Source organism: Oncorhynchus mykiss, chromosome 14 (genome assembly GCF_057628025.1).
Source record: "Oncorhynchus mykiss isolate SJ-2025 chromosome 14, ASM5762802v1, whole genome shotgun sequence".
In the NCBI taxonomy this organism is placed as follows: Eukaryota; Metazoa; Chordata; class Actinopteri; order Salmoniformes; family Salmonidae; genus Oncorhynchus; species Oncorhynchus mykiss.
This window is the reverse complement of record NC_143035.1, coordinates 27,256,547-27,270,940: the sequence shown is the minus strand read 5'-3', so window position 1 is coordinate 27,270,940 and position 14,394 is coordinate 27,256,547. Positions and strand designations below refer to the sequence as shown.

The following is a 14,394-nucleotide window of genomic DNA, read 5'->3' as shown; positions in this document are numbered from 1 at the left end:
GGCAAAGATCTGGGGAAGGGTACCAAAAAAACAACTGCAGCTTTGAAGGTCCCGAAGAACAAAGTGGCCTCGATCATTCTTAAATGTAAGAATTTTGGAAACACCAAGACTCTTCCTAGAGCTGGCCTCTCAGCCAAACTGATCGATCGGGGGAGAAGGGTCTTGTTCAGGGAAGTGACCAAGAACCCGATGGTCACTCTGACAGAGCTCCAGAGTTCCTCTATGGAGATGTTAAATCAGTTTCTCGCCAATATTCGTGTAACTGTTTGAAATAAACAACACCTTGTCCTGACAAGGTAACGTACACAAAAATAGATCTAGTTATAAAGATGCTTACCACATACGGTTCCCTCCACCGCTCTAGCATAAACAAGTAAAGTCAAGCCTGAATAACGAACATGTTTCGTTACAATTTCTGGAGTCGGCGCTGACTGAACTAAAGCCTTGAGCGTTTGGTAAAGTCATAAACATGTTCAAAAACAGTCGGTGAGAGACACAAGTGTGTGGTCTCAAGTTTAAACAAAAATAAGTCCAGGAAGTGGTTTTGGGGATAGAGGGTCATAACAATCAGGTCAGCCTCGCCCACTCTCACAGCAGAGTTGTGTTCAGTTCGCTTGAACAGTTTGTACTGAACAACACGTTTCCCCAATACCTTATTGAAAAGACTTTTGATTTAATGTAGATAATTGCTGTTAGCAAGAAAAACAATCCACTTGATGCATCTCTTGTAGAGAATGGAAAGGCATGAAAGGGTTAACCTTCAAAATAAAAAACGTTTAGTGGCGTATGGTCGTGCTCAGTATGGAAAAAACGTTTAGAAAGGGAATGAAACTGGGTACTATCGTCCTGAATTTGTCAAATAGGAACACATGTGTTTTCCGTTTTTGCTACAGCGTCCCTTATTGAAAACTACCCTACCCAGACAACAATGTTGCAGACAGCAGCACTGCACTCTGTAAAAGACACTTATGTAACAACCCGTTCCCATTATTTTTTTTGTTATGAAACGAAGAAAATGCCGTTTTTTGGTACGTCTGTGCTTCTTTACCCTTGATTCTGTCTTTTGTTAAAATACTAGTGTGTTTTTGCCACATGAAATCATAGGTCAACAGTCTCTTTAGTTGATTTAGCTAGCTAACGTTAGCTACTACTGGCTAAATTCTACCTAGTTAGCTAGCTAGCCATGCTAACTAGAGTACACTGTGTGTTGACTGTACAATTTCGACCGATAATAACTAAATATATATGCATAAAGTAAGTTAACTGGGTAGCCAGTTATGTCCACAAGTGTATAACTACAGATACTATCACGTTTGTTTAATGCTTCTCCACACTAGCTAACGTTAACTAGCCAGGACAGCTAACAAATGTTCAAAACATAATCAATTGAATAACTAGTTAGTTGATTTGCAAGGGACAGGACAACGTGTAACTTGCTGTGAATTACTGTAGATAATGACTGAACTGTTGTTGTATTCATGCTGTGACTACAGTGTCTTCAAACTCTTCTAATTTTAAATTGGCCAGCGTCAATCTCAGTGGAAAGATTCAAGGGACTAGCTATGTTGACTATATTTATCAAGTAAAAAAAAGACTAGCTATGTTGACTATATTTATCAAGTAAAAAAAAGACTAGCTCTGTTGACTATATTTATCAAGTTGTTGACTATATTTATCAAGTAAAAAAAAAACTAGCTATGTTGACTATGCTCAAAGCCTGCAAAATATATGACGCCCTCTTTGCTCTTGTTTTGTTGCAGTGACTGAGTGGACTCTCCTCTTTGTCCTGTTGCTGACCACTATCTTTTCAATGACACCCTACTGACTGAACGGTATATGTGACAACGGCACCCTATTATCACATTATATGGGGAAAGTATTTGTAACTGTCTTTGATGTAATAGGCATGTGATTGATAACTCATCCCTAGATATAGTTTTTATACTTGCCACTACTGATATTGTCCTATGTCTTTTCTCCTCCGTAGGTAATTTGTTTTTGTAAACTCTATAGGCAACAATACTTCCCACCATGCAGTTGGAGGCCCAGCTGCGTCTTTGTCAGAGCTGTCTATGGTGCTGCAAGAGCGGACTGCGCCTGCTCTTTCAGAGCTCTGTGCACAGGTATGCTCTCTCCCTCTACAGTATTTACCTTTGTGCACAGCTATACAATGTGCATGGTAGTGTGTTTGTGTGCATTTGACACTTGTCTAGTTACACTGTACTTACACTAGTATGCTGATGATTGTGGTCTGTTAGGCATTGTTGAGTCCAAGGTCCCAATACTGTACTGTATGTGGTCCCAGTACTGTGTGTTGTTATCCTGTATAATTAGCATTCATTGTGTCTCATTGCAGAGCGGCATTTAACCACTACGACCTTCTTGGTGTAAAACCTGATGCCACACTGGAGCAAATCAAGAATGCATTTTTCGATAAATCAAAAAAGGTACGACAATCTCCTAACCTATCAACTAAAAGCTTTAAATACTTAATAAATTCATAAAAGGCACATGGTTTAAGCAGCACATATTTAGGGTTTATTGTTGCATGCAATTATGGTTTAAAAGGAATTGCAGCTTCTCTCTCCGACCACACGAGTGCACTCTTCCACAGTATTTTTCTATCTTCCAACATCACATTCCCACTGTGTTCATGAATAAATATACAGTGAGCTCCAAAAGTATTGGGACAGGGACACGTTTTGTTTTGGCACTGTACTCCAACACTTTGAATTGTGACTATGAGGTTAATGTGCATTTACATCCATATTGGTTGAACCTTTTAGAAATTACAGCATGTATTGTACATAGTAACCCCATTTTAGGGGCCCAAAAATATTGGGACAAATTCACTTATGTCTTTTAAAGTTGTCAAATTTAGTATTTGGTCCCATATTCCAAGCACATGATTACATCAAGTTTGTGACTCTACAAACTTGTTGGATGCTATTGCTGTTTGTTTTGGTTGTGTTTCAGATCATTTTGTGCCCAATCGAAATTAATGGTAAATAATGTATTGTCATTTTGGAGTCACTTTTATGTAAATAGGAATATAATATGTTTCTAAACACTATATTAATGTGGCTGCTACCATGATTATGGATTATCCTGAATGAATCATGAGTAATGATGAGTGAGAAAGTTAGACACACAAATATCATACCCCCAAGACATGCTAACCTCTCACCATTACAATAACAGGGGATGTTAGCATTTTTTGGGGGTGTTATGATATTTGTGCGTCTAACTTTCTCACTAATCATTATTCACGATTCATTCAAGACTGCCTGTAATCATGGTAACATCCACATTAATGTAGAAGAGACATTCTGTTCTTACAAAATGATAGTCACAAGCGAGATGTAATCATTGCGCGCTAGGAATATGGGACCAAATACTAAACTTTTGATTACTTTAATAAACATATAAGTGAATTTGTCCCAATATTTTTGGCCCCCTAATATGGGGGGGACTATGTATAAAAAGTGCTGTAATTTCTAAACGGTTCACCCGATATGGATGAAAATACCCTCAAATTAAAGCTGACGGTCTCATACTCACGTATCATTTATAATCCAAAGTGCTGGAGTACAGAGCCAAAACAACAGATGTGTCACTGTCCCAATACTTTTGGAGCTCGCTGTTGTACTGTTTGTTTTGGTGTTGTGAGGATCTCTATGTTAACAAGGATGTACAGTATATTTACCAGTACATATTTGTATTGTGTGTGTGTGTTGTATTATGTCAGTACATGAGTTTTCTGCAGTTTGTAGCTACACAGTAAGTTTATACAGTGCCTTGCGAAAGTATTCGGCCCCTTGAACTTTGCGACCTTTTGCCACATTTCAGGCTTCAAACATAAAGATATAAAACTGTATTTTTTTGTGAAGAATCAACAACAAGTGGGACACAATCATGAAGTGGAACGACATTTATTGGATATTTCAAACTTTTTTAACGGTATAACTTAACTTAACTTAACTTAAGGGGGCTGAATAATTTTGCACGCCCAATTTTTCCGTTTTTGATTTGTTAAAAAAGTTTGAAAATATCCAATAAATGTCGTTCCACTTCATGATTGTGTCCCACTTGTTGTTGATTCTTCACAAAAAAATACAGTTTTATATCTTTATGTTTGAAGCCTGAAATGTGGCAAAAGGTCGCAAAGTTCAAGGGGGCCGAATACTTTCGCAAGGCACTGTATCTATCTGTATGTATGCATGTACAGTAGTAACCCTGGTTTGTCCAAATCCTCATCCTGACTGCTCAAATGTAGTGTACAAGAATCCATTTAGCACCGATTGAAACAGCGCGACCATTCAACAGTGTGATGGTATCTACTGCTTTTTCATCACTAATCCTCACTGCCCCCTGTCTCTCTACCAGATGCACCCAGACAGTGACCCGTCTAACCCGGGGCTGCATGGCCAGTTTGTGGAGCTGAACGAGGCCTACAGGGTGCTGAGTAAGGAGGTGTCCAGGAGAGAGTACGACCTGCGGCAACGGCACCCTTACACCGGGGGACAGGCCTTTAGACCCACCTCCACATACAACCCCAGGTACGTAAACAAATGTGCACACACTCAAGCAAGCAGGAACTAACCCATGCATACACACACACACACACACACACACACACACACACGTGTCCCATTATGGCTGGTGAAAACCAAACACGGCATTCCACAGTAAGAAGCTCATACAAATGGTCAAGCATGGTGTTGGTGGTAGTGTGATGGTTTGGAGATGCTTTCCTGCCTCAGGACCTGGACGACTTGCCTTAATAGAAGGAACCATACATTCTGCTCTGTATCAGAATTCTACAGGAGAATGTCAGGCCATCTGTCTGTGAGCTGAAGCTGAAGGATAGCTGGGTCATGCAGCAAGACAATGATTCTACATAGAAATGGCTAAAAATAAACACATTTGAAGTTTTGGAATTGCCTATTCAAAGTCCAGACCTAATCCCAATTGAGAATTTGTGGCAGGACTTGAAACGAGCAGTTCATGCTTGAAAACCCACATATGTCATTGAGTTAAAACAGTTCTGCATGCAAGAGTGGGCTAATATTCCTCCACAGCGATGTGAGAGACTGATCAACAACTATGGGAAGTATTTGGTTGGAGTCATTGCAGCTGAAGGTGGGGGGGAAATTACTTTTTCACACAGGGGAATCAGGTGTTGCACAACTTTGTTAAGTAAATAAATAAAACAAGTATCACTTTTGTTTATTTGTTAACTCAGGTTCCCTTTATCTAAATTAGGTTTTGGTTGAAAATCTGATAACATTCAGTATCAAAAATATGCAAAAGTAGAGAAAATTAGAAAGGGTGCAAATACCTTTTCACGGCGCTGTATATACTGTATTTGTATTTATTATGGATCCCCATTCGGTCCTGCCAAGGCAGCAGCTACTCTTCCTGAGGTCCAGCAAAATTAAGGCAGTTTATACCATTTTAAAAACATTACAATACATTCACAGATGCTATCTTCTGTATACCACCCTTACCTTGTCACAGCACAACTGATTGGCTCAAATGCATTAAGAAGGAAAGAAATTCCACAAATTAACTTTTAACAAGGCACACCTATTAATTGAAATGCATTTCAGATGACTACCTCATGAAGCTGGTTGAGAGAATGCCAAGAGTGTGCAAAGCTGTCATCAAGGCAAAGGGTGGCTACTTTGAAGAATTTCAAATATAAAATATATTTTGATTTGTTTAACACTTTTCTGCTTACTACAGGATTCCATATGTGTTATTTCATAGTTTTTACATCTTCACTATTATTCTACAATGTAGAAAATAGTACAAACAATGAAAAAACGTTGAATGAGATTGTGTGTCCAAACTTTTGACTTGATTTGATTTACTGTATATATATACTCTGGACTGTGAAATTGCTCAACCTAATATTTCTTAGTTCCATTCTTTTACTTTTTAGATTTGTGTGTATTGTTAGATATTACTGCAGTGTTGGAGCTAGGAACACATGCATTTCTCTACACCCACAATAACATCTGCTAAATATATGTAATTGACCAATAGCACATGCACAAACAGCCCTGTGTGAGTTCATACACAAATCTCAAGAGTTTTTCCCCTTTTCTCTCTCTCTGTCTACCTCTCTCAGGGCGGAAGCTCAGGAGAGTATGCGCTACTGGGATCAGTTCAAACACTCTCAGCCTCAGGAGACCACAGCTGAGGCGTGGGAGAGGAAGAGGAAGAGGAACTTTAGAATAGTTAGCTACTGTATGCTCATCATGGGCCTGAGCATCAGCGCTCACGTTCTCTTCTTTAGGTAACATCATGGGACTGAGCATCAGCGCTCACGTTCTCTTCTTTAGGTAACATCATGGGCCTGAGCATCAGCGCTCACGTTCTCTTCTTTAGGTAACATCATGGGACTGAGCATCAGCGCTCACGTTCTCTACTTTAGGTAACATCATGGGCCTGAGCATCAGCGCTCACGTTCTCTTCTTTAGGTAACATCATGGGACTGAGCATCAGCGCTCACGTTCTCTTCTTTAGGTAACATCATGGGCCTGAGCATCAGCGCTCACGTTCTCTTCTTTAGGTAACTTCATGGGCCTGAGCATCAGCGCTCACGTTCTCTTCTTTAGGTAACATCATGGGCCTGGGCATCAGCGCTCACGTTCTCTTTAGGTAACATCATGGGACTGAGCATCAGCGCTCACGTTCTCTACTTTAGGTAACATCATGGGCCAGAGCATCAGCGCTCACGTTCTCTACTTTAAGTAACATCATGGGACTGAGCATCAGCGCTCACGTTCTCTTCTTTAGGTAACATCATGGGCCAGAGCATCAGCGCTCACGTTCTCTACTTTAGGTAACATCATGGGACTGAGCATCAGCGCTCACGTTCTCTACTTTAGGTAACATCATGGGCCTGAGCATCAGCGCTCACGTTCTCTTCTTTAGGTAACATCATGGGACTGAGCATCAGCGCTCACGTTCTCTTCTTTAGGTAACATCATGGGACTGAGCATCAGCGCTCACGTTCTCTTCTTTAGGTAACTTCATGGGACTGAGCATCAGCGCTCACGTTCTCTTCTTTAGGTAACTTCATGGGACTGAGCATCAGCGCTCACGTTCTCTTCTTTAGGTAACTTCATGGGACTGAGCATCAGCGCTCACGTTCTCTTCTTTAGGTAACTTCATGGGACTGAGCATCAGCGCTCACGTTCTCTTCTTTAGGTAACATCATGGGACTGAGCATCAGCGCTCACGTTCTCTTCTTTAGGTAACATCATGGGCCTGAGCATCAGCGCTCACGTTCTCTTCTTTAGGTAACATCATGGGACTGAGCATCAGCGCTCACGTTCTCTTCTTTAGGTAACATCATGGGACTGAGCATCAGCGCTCACGTTCTCTTCTTTAGGTAACATCATGGGACTGAGCATCAGCGCTCACGTTCTCTTTAGGTAACATCATGGGACTGAGCATCAGCGCTCACGTTCTCTTCTTTAGGTAACATCATGGGCCTGAGCATCAGCGCTCACGTTCTCTTTAGGTAACATCATGGGCCTGAGCATCAGCGCTCACGTTCTCTTCTTTAGGTAACATCATGGGCCTGAGCATCAGCGCTCACGTTCTCTTCTTTAGGTAACATCATGGGCCTGAGCATCAGCGCTCACGTTCTCTTCTTTAGGTAACATCATGGGACTGAGCATCAGCGCTCACGTTCTCTTCTTTAGGTAACATCATGGGCCTGGGCATCAGCGCTCACGTTCTCTTCTTTAGGTAACATCATGGGACTGAGCATCAGCGCTCACGTTCTCTTCTTTAGGTAACATCATGGGCCTGAGCATCAGCGCTCACGTTCTCTTTAGGTAACATCATGGGACTGAGCATCAGCGCTCACGTTCTCTACTTTAGGTAACATCATGGGCCTGGGCATGAGCGCTCACGTTCTCTTCTTTAGGTAACATCATGGGCCAGAGCATCAGCGCTCACGTTCTCTTCTTTAGGTAACTTCATGGGACTGAGCATCAGCGCTCACGTTCTCTACTTTAGGTAACATCATGGGCCTGAGCATCAGCGCTCACGTTCTCTTCTTTAGGTAACATCATGGGACTGAGCATCAGCGCTCACGTTCTCTTCTTTAGGTAACTTCATGGGACTGAGCATCAGCGCTCACGTTCTCTTCTTTAGGTAACTTCATGGGACTGAGCATCAGCGCTCACGTTCTCTTCTTTAGGTAACTTCATGGGACTGAGCATCAGCGCTCACGTTCTCTTCTTTAGGTAACATCATGGGACTGAGCATCAGCGCTCACGTTCTCTTCTTTAGGTAACATCATGGGCCTGAGCATCAGCGCTCACGTTCTCTTCTTTAGGTAACATCATGGGACTGAGCATCAGCGCTCACGTTCTCTACTTTAGGTAACATCATGGGCCTGAGCATCAGCGCTCACGTTCTCTTCTTTAGGTAACATCATGGGACTGAGCATCAGCGCTCACGTTCTCTTCTTTAGGTAACATCATGGGACTGAGCATCAGCGCTCACGTTCTCTTCTTTAGGTAACATCATGGGCCTGAGCATCAGCGCTCACGTTCTCTTTAGGTAACATCATGGGACTGAGCATCAGCGCTCACGTTCTCTACTTTAGGTAACATCATGGGACTGAGCATCAGCGCTCACGTTCTCTTCTTTAGGTAACATCATGGGCCTGAGCATCAGCGCTCACGTTCTCTTCTTTAGGTAACATCATGGGACTGAGCATCAGCGCTCACGTTCTCTTTAGGTAACATCATGGGACTGAGCATCAGCGCTCACGTTCTCTTCTTTAGGTAACATCATGGGACTGAGCATCAGCGCTCACGTTCTCTTCTTTAGGTAACATCATGGGCCTGGGCATCAGCGCTCACGTTCTCTTCTTTAGGTAACATCATGGGACTGAGCATCAGCGCTCACGTTCTCTTCTTTAGGTAACATCATGGGCCTGAGCATCAGCGCTCACGTTCTCTTTAGGTAACATCATGGGACTGAGCATCAGCGCTCACGTTCTCTACTTTAGGTAACATCATGGGACTGAGCATCAGCGCTCACGTTCTCTTCTTTAGGTAACATCATGGGCCTGAGCATCAGCGCTCACGTTCTCTTCTTTAGGTAACATCATGGGACTGAGCATCAGCGCTCACGTTCTCTTCTTTAGGTAACATCATGGGACTGAGCATCAGCGCTCACGTTCTCTTCTTTAGGTAACATCATGGGACTGAGCATCAGCGCTCACGTTCTCTTTAGGTAACATCATGGGACTGAGCATCAGCGCTCACGTTCTCTTCTTTAGGTAACATCATGGGCCTGAGCATCAGCGCTCACGTTCTCTTTAGGTAACATCATGGGCCTGAGCATCAGCGCTCACGTTCTCTTCTTTAGGTAACATCATGGGCCTGAGCATCAGCGCTCACGTTCTCTTCTTTAGGTAACATCATGGGCCTGAGCATCAGCGCTCACGTTCTCTTCTTTAGGTAACATCATGGGACTGAGCATCAGCGCTCACGTTCTCTTCTTTAGGTAACATCATGGGCCTGGGCATCAGCGCTCACGTTCTCTTCTTTAGGTAACATCATGGGACTGAGCATCAGCGCTCACGTTCTCTTCTTTAGGTAACATCATGGGCCTGAGCATCAGCGCTCACGTTCTCTTTAGGTAACATCATGGGACTGAGCATCAGCGCTCACGTTCTCTACTTTAGGTAACATCATGGGCCTGGGCATGAGCGCTCACGTTCTCTTCTTTAGGTAACATCATGGGCCAGAGCATCAGCGCTCACGTTCTCTTCTTTAGGTAACTTCATGGGACTGAGCATCAGCGCTCACGTTCTCTACTTTAGGTAACATCATGGGCCTGAGCATCAGCGCTCACGTTCTCTTCTTTAGGTAACATCATGGGACTGAGCATCAGCGCTCACGTTCTCTTCTTTAGGTAACTTCATGGGACTGAGCATCAGCGCTCACGTTCTCTTCTTTAGGTAACTTCATGGGACTGAGCATCAGCGCTCACGTTCTCTTCTTTAGGTAACTTCATGGGACTGAGCATCAGCGCTCACGTTCTCTTCTTTAGGTAACATCATGGGACTGAGCATCAGCGCTCACGTTCTCTTCTTTAGGTAACATCATGGGCCTGAGCATCAGCGCTCACGTTCTCTTCTTTAGGTAACATCATGGGACTGAGCATCAGCGCTCACGTTCTCTACTTTAGGTAACATCATGGGCCTGAGCATCAGCGCTCACGTTCTCTTCTTTAGGTAACATCATGGGACTGAGCATCAGCGCTCACGTTCTCTTCTTTAGGTAACATCATGGGACTGAGCATCAGCGCTCACGTTCTCTTCTTTAGGTAACATCATGGGCCTGAGCATCAGCGCTCACGTTCTCTTTAGGTAACATCATGGGACTGAGCATCAGCGCTCACGTTCTCTACTTTAGGTAACATCATGGGACTGAGCATCAGCGCTCACGTTCTCTTCTTTAGGTAACATCATGGGCCTGAGCATCAGCGCTCACGTTCTCTTCTTTAGGTAACATCATGGGACTGAGCATCAGCGCTCACGTTCTCTTTAGGTAACATCATGGGACTGAGCATCAGCGCTCACGTTCTCTTCTTTAGGTAACATCATGGGACTGAGCATCAGCGCTCACGTTCTCTTCTTTAGGTAACATCATGGGCCTGGGCATCAGCGCTCACGTTCTCTTCTTTAGGTAACATCATGGGACTGAGCATCAGCGCTCACGTTCTCTTCTTTAGGTAACATCATGGGCCTGAGCATCAGCGCTCACGTTCTCTTTAGGTAACATCATGGGACTGAGCATCAGCGCTCACGTTCTCTACTTTAGGTAACATCATGGGCCTGGGCATCAGCGCTCACGTTCTCTTCTTTAGGTAACATCATGGGACTGAGCATCAGCGCTCACGTTCTCTTCTTTAGGTAACTTCATGGGACTGAGCATCAGCGCTCACGTTCTCTTTAGGTAAAATGGGAAAAGACTAGAGTGAAACTGATACTTGGACATTAAAACTGTATGTATGTATGTACACTCAGCACATAATTAAATACGAAATGCAGGACTTCTGTCATGTTAAAGGAAAGGAATCACACTTCTGTCACTCAAATGCATTTCTGAGTAATGTGCCAAAATGTGTCATTTGACTATTACTGCTATTACTATGTTTTTACTCATTCATAGTCTAGACTAAATGGTCTGTAGACTCTGATAACTGTCTGTTTTGTAGGCACAGGTGCCCCTGGCTCAGACCCAGGTTGTGCTGTCATATATCTAGTAATCTGTGTTTTGGCACGATGACTTGAAAGCACTTTTATTGTTTGTAGAGATTCAACTTTTCCTGGTATGACTATTTGTACTAGTACGGAATAATAAAACATGAATAATAATCAAAATACCAATTGAACTGACAACGATATTCCACTGTGTGCAAGTCTGTTGTCTGACAGGTCTCTCTGTCTTCCGGTCACACAGAAAGTTGGAGTCAGTCCATAACAACTTCATGGACGAAAAGGACAGGGTCATCACACAGATCTACAACGAGTCCAAAGAAAGGGCAAGGTGTGTGAGAATTCAAACGTGTTATAAGTCTTTATTGCATGTGTTACTACACTGTTCTAGTTACGGTAGTGGTAATTATCAACCTTGCATCGAGTATGTATTAATATGATTTGTTTGTAGGATATATCTGAGACTGGACCTGATTTCTTCATTTTGATTTGCAGAGTGAACGGGTTTAAGAAGCAGACAGAGATTCTCAGACAGAAACATGCAGACTTCCTGGAGAAATACAAAATCACTCGCAACAGTGGAGAGGACAAGTAGGAGTTTCATAGAATAAGAGTACACCTTAAAACAAGGTGGATTGAGTTGGCGGAAGGCCAATGAAGAGGAATGGATTCAGTCAGGAAGGGGAGTGAACGGTTGAGTGTGTTAGGAGTAGTTAGCTTTCAAAGAAAATAACATTGGGGCAAACGTTGATGATGTGCACAGCTGATGTTTGCTTGGACCTCGGATACTAAGCTGAGGAGTAAAAGAAAAAAATGTGTATTAACAACAGTATGTAATGCCTGGTTGAAACTGGAACTGGAACAGCAAATGGGGTACATGTCTTTGTCACAGTAGAAAGTCGACCCCAGATGTTCTAGGTTTCTTCAGAAGGAGAATGTTTGTGGAGGTTTGGTCCGTAATCAGAAGACTAACAGCAGTAGGACCTGGTCGTTAGCAACACATCTCTTCCTCTGTTGGATGGAACCAAGACTCCTGTTAGCCAGTTGCTAATTGGTTCACAGTGACATGCCGTTTTCCCCCATGCCCGTTCAGAGGAAGTCTGATTGGGGTTCATATGACAGTGGGAATTTGCACACTGGAGATCCAGTACAGTGTTGCGTACTGAAGACAAATCAAAGGTAAAAATCCCTTCATGATGGATAGGGGGTGCTGTGTACAGCTTCCCTTGAACCAATGGGATTCAGTCATTGTGCCTCTCTGTGAGTCAATGATATCATGGAACTCTTGACATCGCTACTGGGCCCATGTTGGACCCAAATACAGTCATAAAGAGTTTTTCCTGACAATGATACCTATAGGCAATATTTCAGGCCTAGAGCATTTCCTGGTCATATGATGAGGGAAAACTGTTCCCAGATACAATGCATTCGGAAAGTATTCAGACCCCTTGACTTTTTCCACATTTTGTTACATTACAGCCTTATTCTAAAATTGATTAAATATTTTTTCCCCCTCATCAATCTACACACAATACCCCATAATGACAAAGTATAAAGAGGTTTTTAGAAATGTTTGCAAATTTATATAAAAAAAAAAAACTGAAATATCACATTTACATATAAGTATGGGCCACACTAGGACATTCAGAGACTTGTCCCGAAGCCACTCCTGCGTTGTCTTGGCTGTTTGCTTGGGGTCGTTGTCCTGTTGGAAGGTGAACCTTCACCCCAGTCTGAGGTCCTGAGTTCTCTGGAGCAGGTTTTCATCAAGGATCTCTCTGTACTTTGCTCTGTTCATCTTTCCCTCAATCCCGACCAGTCTCCCAGTCCCTGCCGCTTTAAAACATCCCACAGCATGATACTGCCACCACCGTGCTTCACCGTAGGGATGGTGCCAGGATTTCTCCAGACGTGACACTTAGCATTCAGGCCAAAGAGTTCAGTCTTGGTTTCATCAGACCAGAGAATCTTGTTTCTCATGGTCTGAGAGTCCTTTAAGTACCTTTTGGTCACTCTACCATAAAGGCCTGAATGGTGGAGTGCTGCAGAGATAGTTGTCATTCTGGAAGTTTCTCCCATCTCTACAGAGGAACTCTGGAGCTCTGTCAGATTGACCATCGTGTTGTTGGTCACCTCCCTGACCAAGTCTCTTCTCCACCGATTGCTCGGTTTGGCCGGGTGGCCAGGTCTAGGAACCGTCCTGGTGGTCCCAAACTTCTTCCAATTTAGAATGATGCAGTCTTCTCTGGGACCTTCAATGCTGCAGAAATGTTTTGGTACCCTTCAACATGATCTGTGCCTCGACATAATTCTGTCTCTGAGCTCTATGGACAATTCTTTCGACCTCATGGCTTTGTTTTTGTCTGACATGCACTGTCAACTGTGGGACCTTATTTAGGCAGGTGTGTGTGCCTTTCCAAATCATATATAATCAATTGAATTTACCACAGGTGGAATCCATGTCAAAACATCTCAAGGATGATCAATGGAAACAGGATGCATCTGAGTTCAATTTCGAGTCTCATAGCAAAGGGTCTGAATACTTGTGTAAATAAGGTCTTTCTTTTTTAAATGTATACATTTGCAAACATTTCAAAACACCTGTTTTCACTTTGTCATTATGGCATGTTATTTGTAGATTGAATTTTTTATTTATTTAATACATTTTAGATTAAGGCTGTAACGCAACAAAATGTTGAAAAGGGAAGGGGTCTGAATACTTTCTGAATGCACTGAATAATGTGTATTTTTTTTTATTGAAAGGACATGGAATCAAGAAAAACTTGAAAATGAAGTCATATTATGACTTTCTAAAAATGTATTTAATTGTACCCTTGTCTGATGTTGACAAATTAATTTTAGGAATGTTAATTATAAAAGGGAAATATTTGATTTATTGCCGTGTGGGCAACCTCAATCTCTGAGATGAGGATATTGTATTTAATTTATTGTTATGTTGACTGCCAACTGACACTTACCATAATGCCTTGTTTCAGTGTCTTATTAGTCACAGATTGTGTTTCAGGGTGATTTTTTTTATGACCGCATTTAACTCTTCCCAGTGTCATTATAGATTCATTCAATGATAAATAAACACTGTTCCTCTGGTCTCAACCCAAATCATCCAATGT

At 42.6% G+C, this 14,394-nt stretch overlaps 1 protein-coding gene across 4 annotated transcripts; it reads left to right on the top strand.

Annotated features, from left to right (window-relative positions):
- The first annotated feature begins 798 nt into the window (after positions 1-798).
- On the top strand, positions 799-14,383 carry dnajc4 (DnaJ heat shock protein family (Hsp40) member C4). Of its 4 annotated transcripts, none has more exons than XM_090198663.1 (8): positions 822-1,028; positions 1,761-1,832; positions 2,014-2,123; positions 2,357-2,447; positions 4,387-4,559; positions 6,137-6,304; positions 11,508-11,594; positions 11,759-14,383. In XM_090198663.1, exons 3-8 carry the CDS (start codon positions 2,032-2,034, stop codon positions 11,856-11,858), a joined length of 711 nt encoding a protein of 236 aa, XP_090054789.1. In that variant the 5' UTR covers positions 822-1,028; positions 1,761-1,832; positions 2,014-2,031; the 3' UTR covers positions 11,859-14,383. The 4 variants fall into 4 exon arrangements, with proteins under 4 accessions (XP_090054790.1, XP_090054789.1, XP_090054788.1 ...); XM_090198662.1 differs by having other exon boundaries at positions 1,988-2,123; XM_090198664.1 differs by lacking the exon at positions 6,137-6,304 and having other exon boundaries at positions 799-1,028; positions 1,988-2,123.
- Positions 14,384-14,394: the final 11 nt, after the last annotated feature.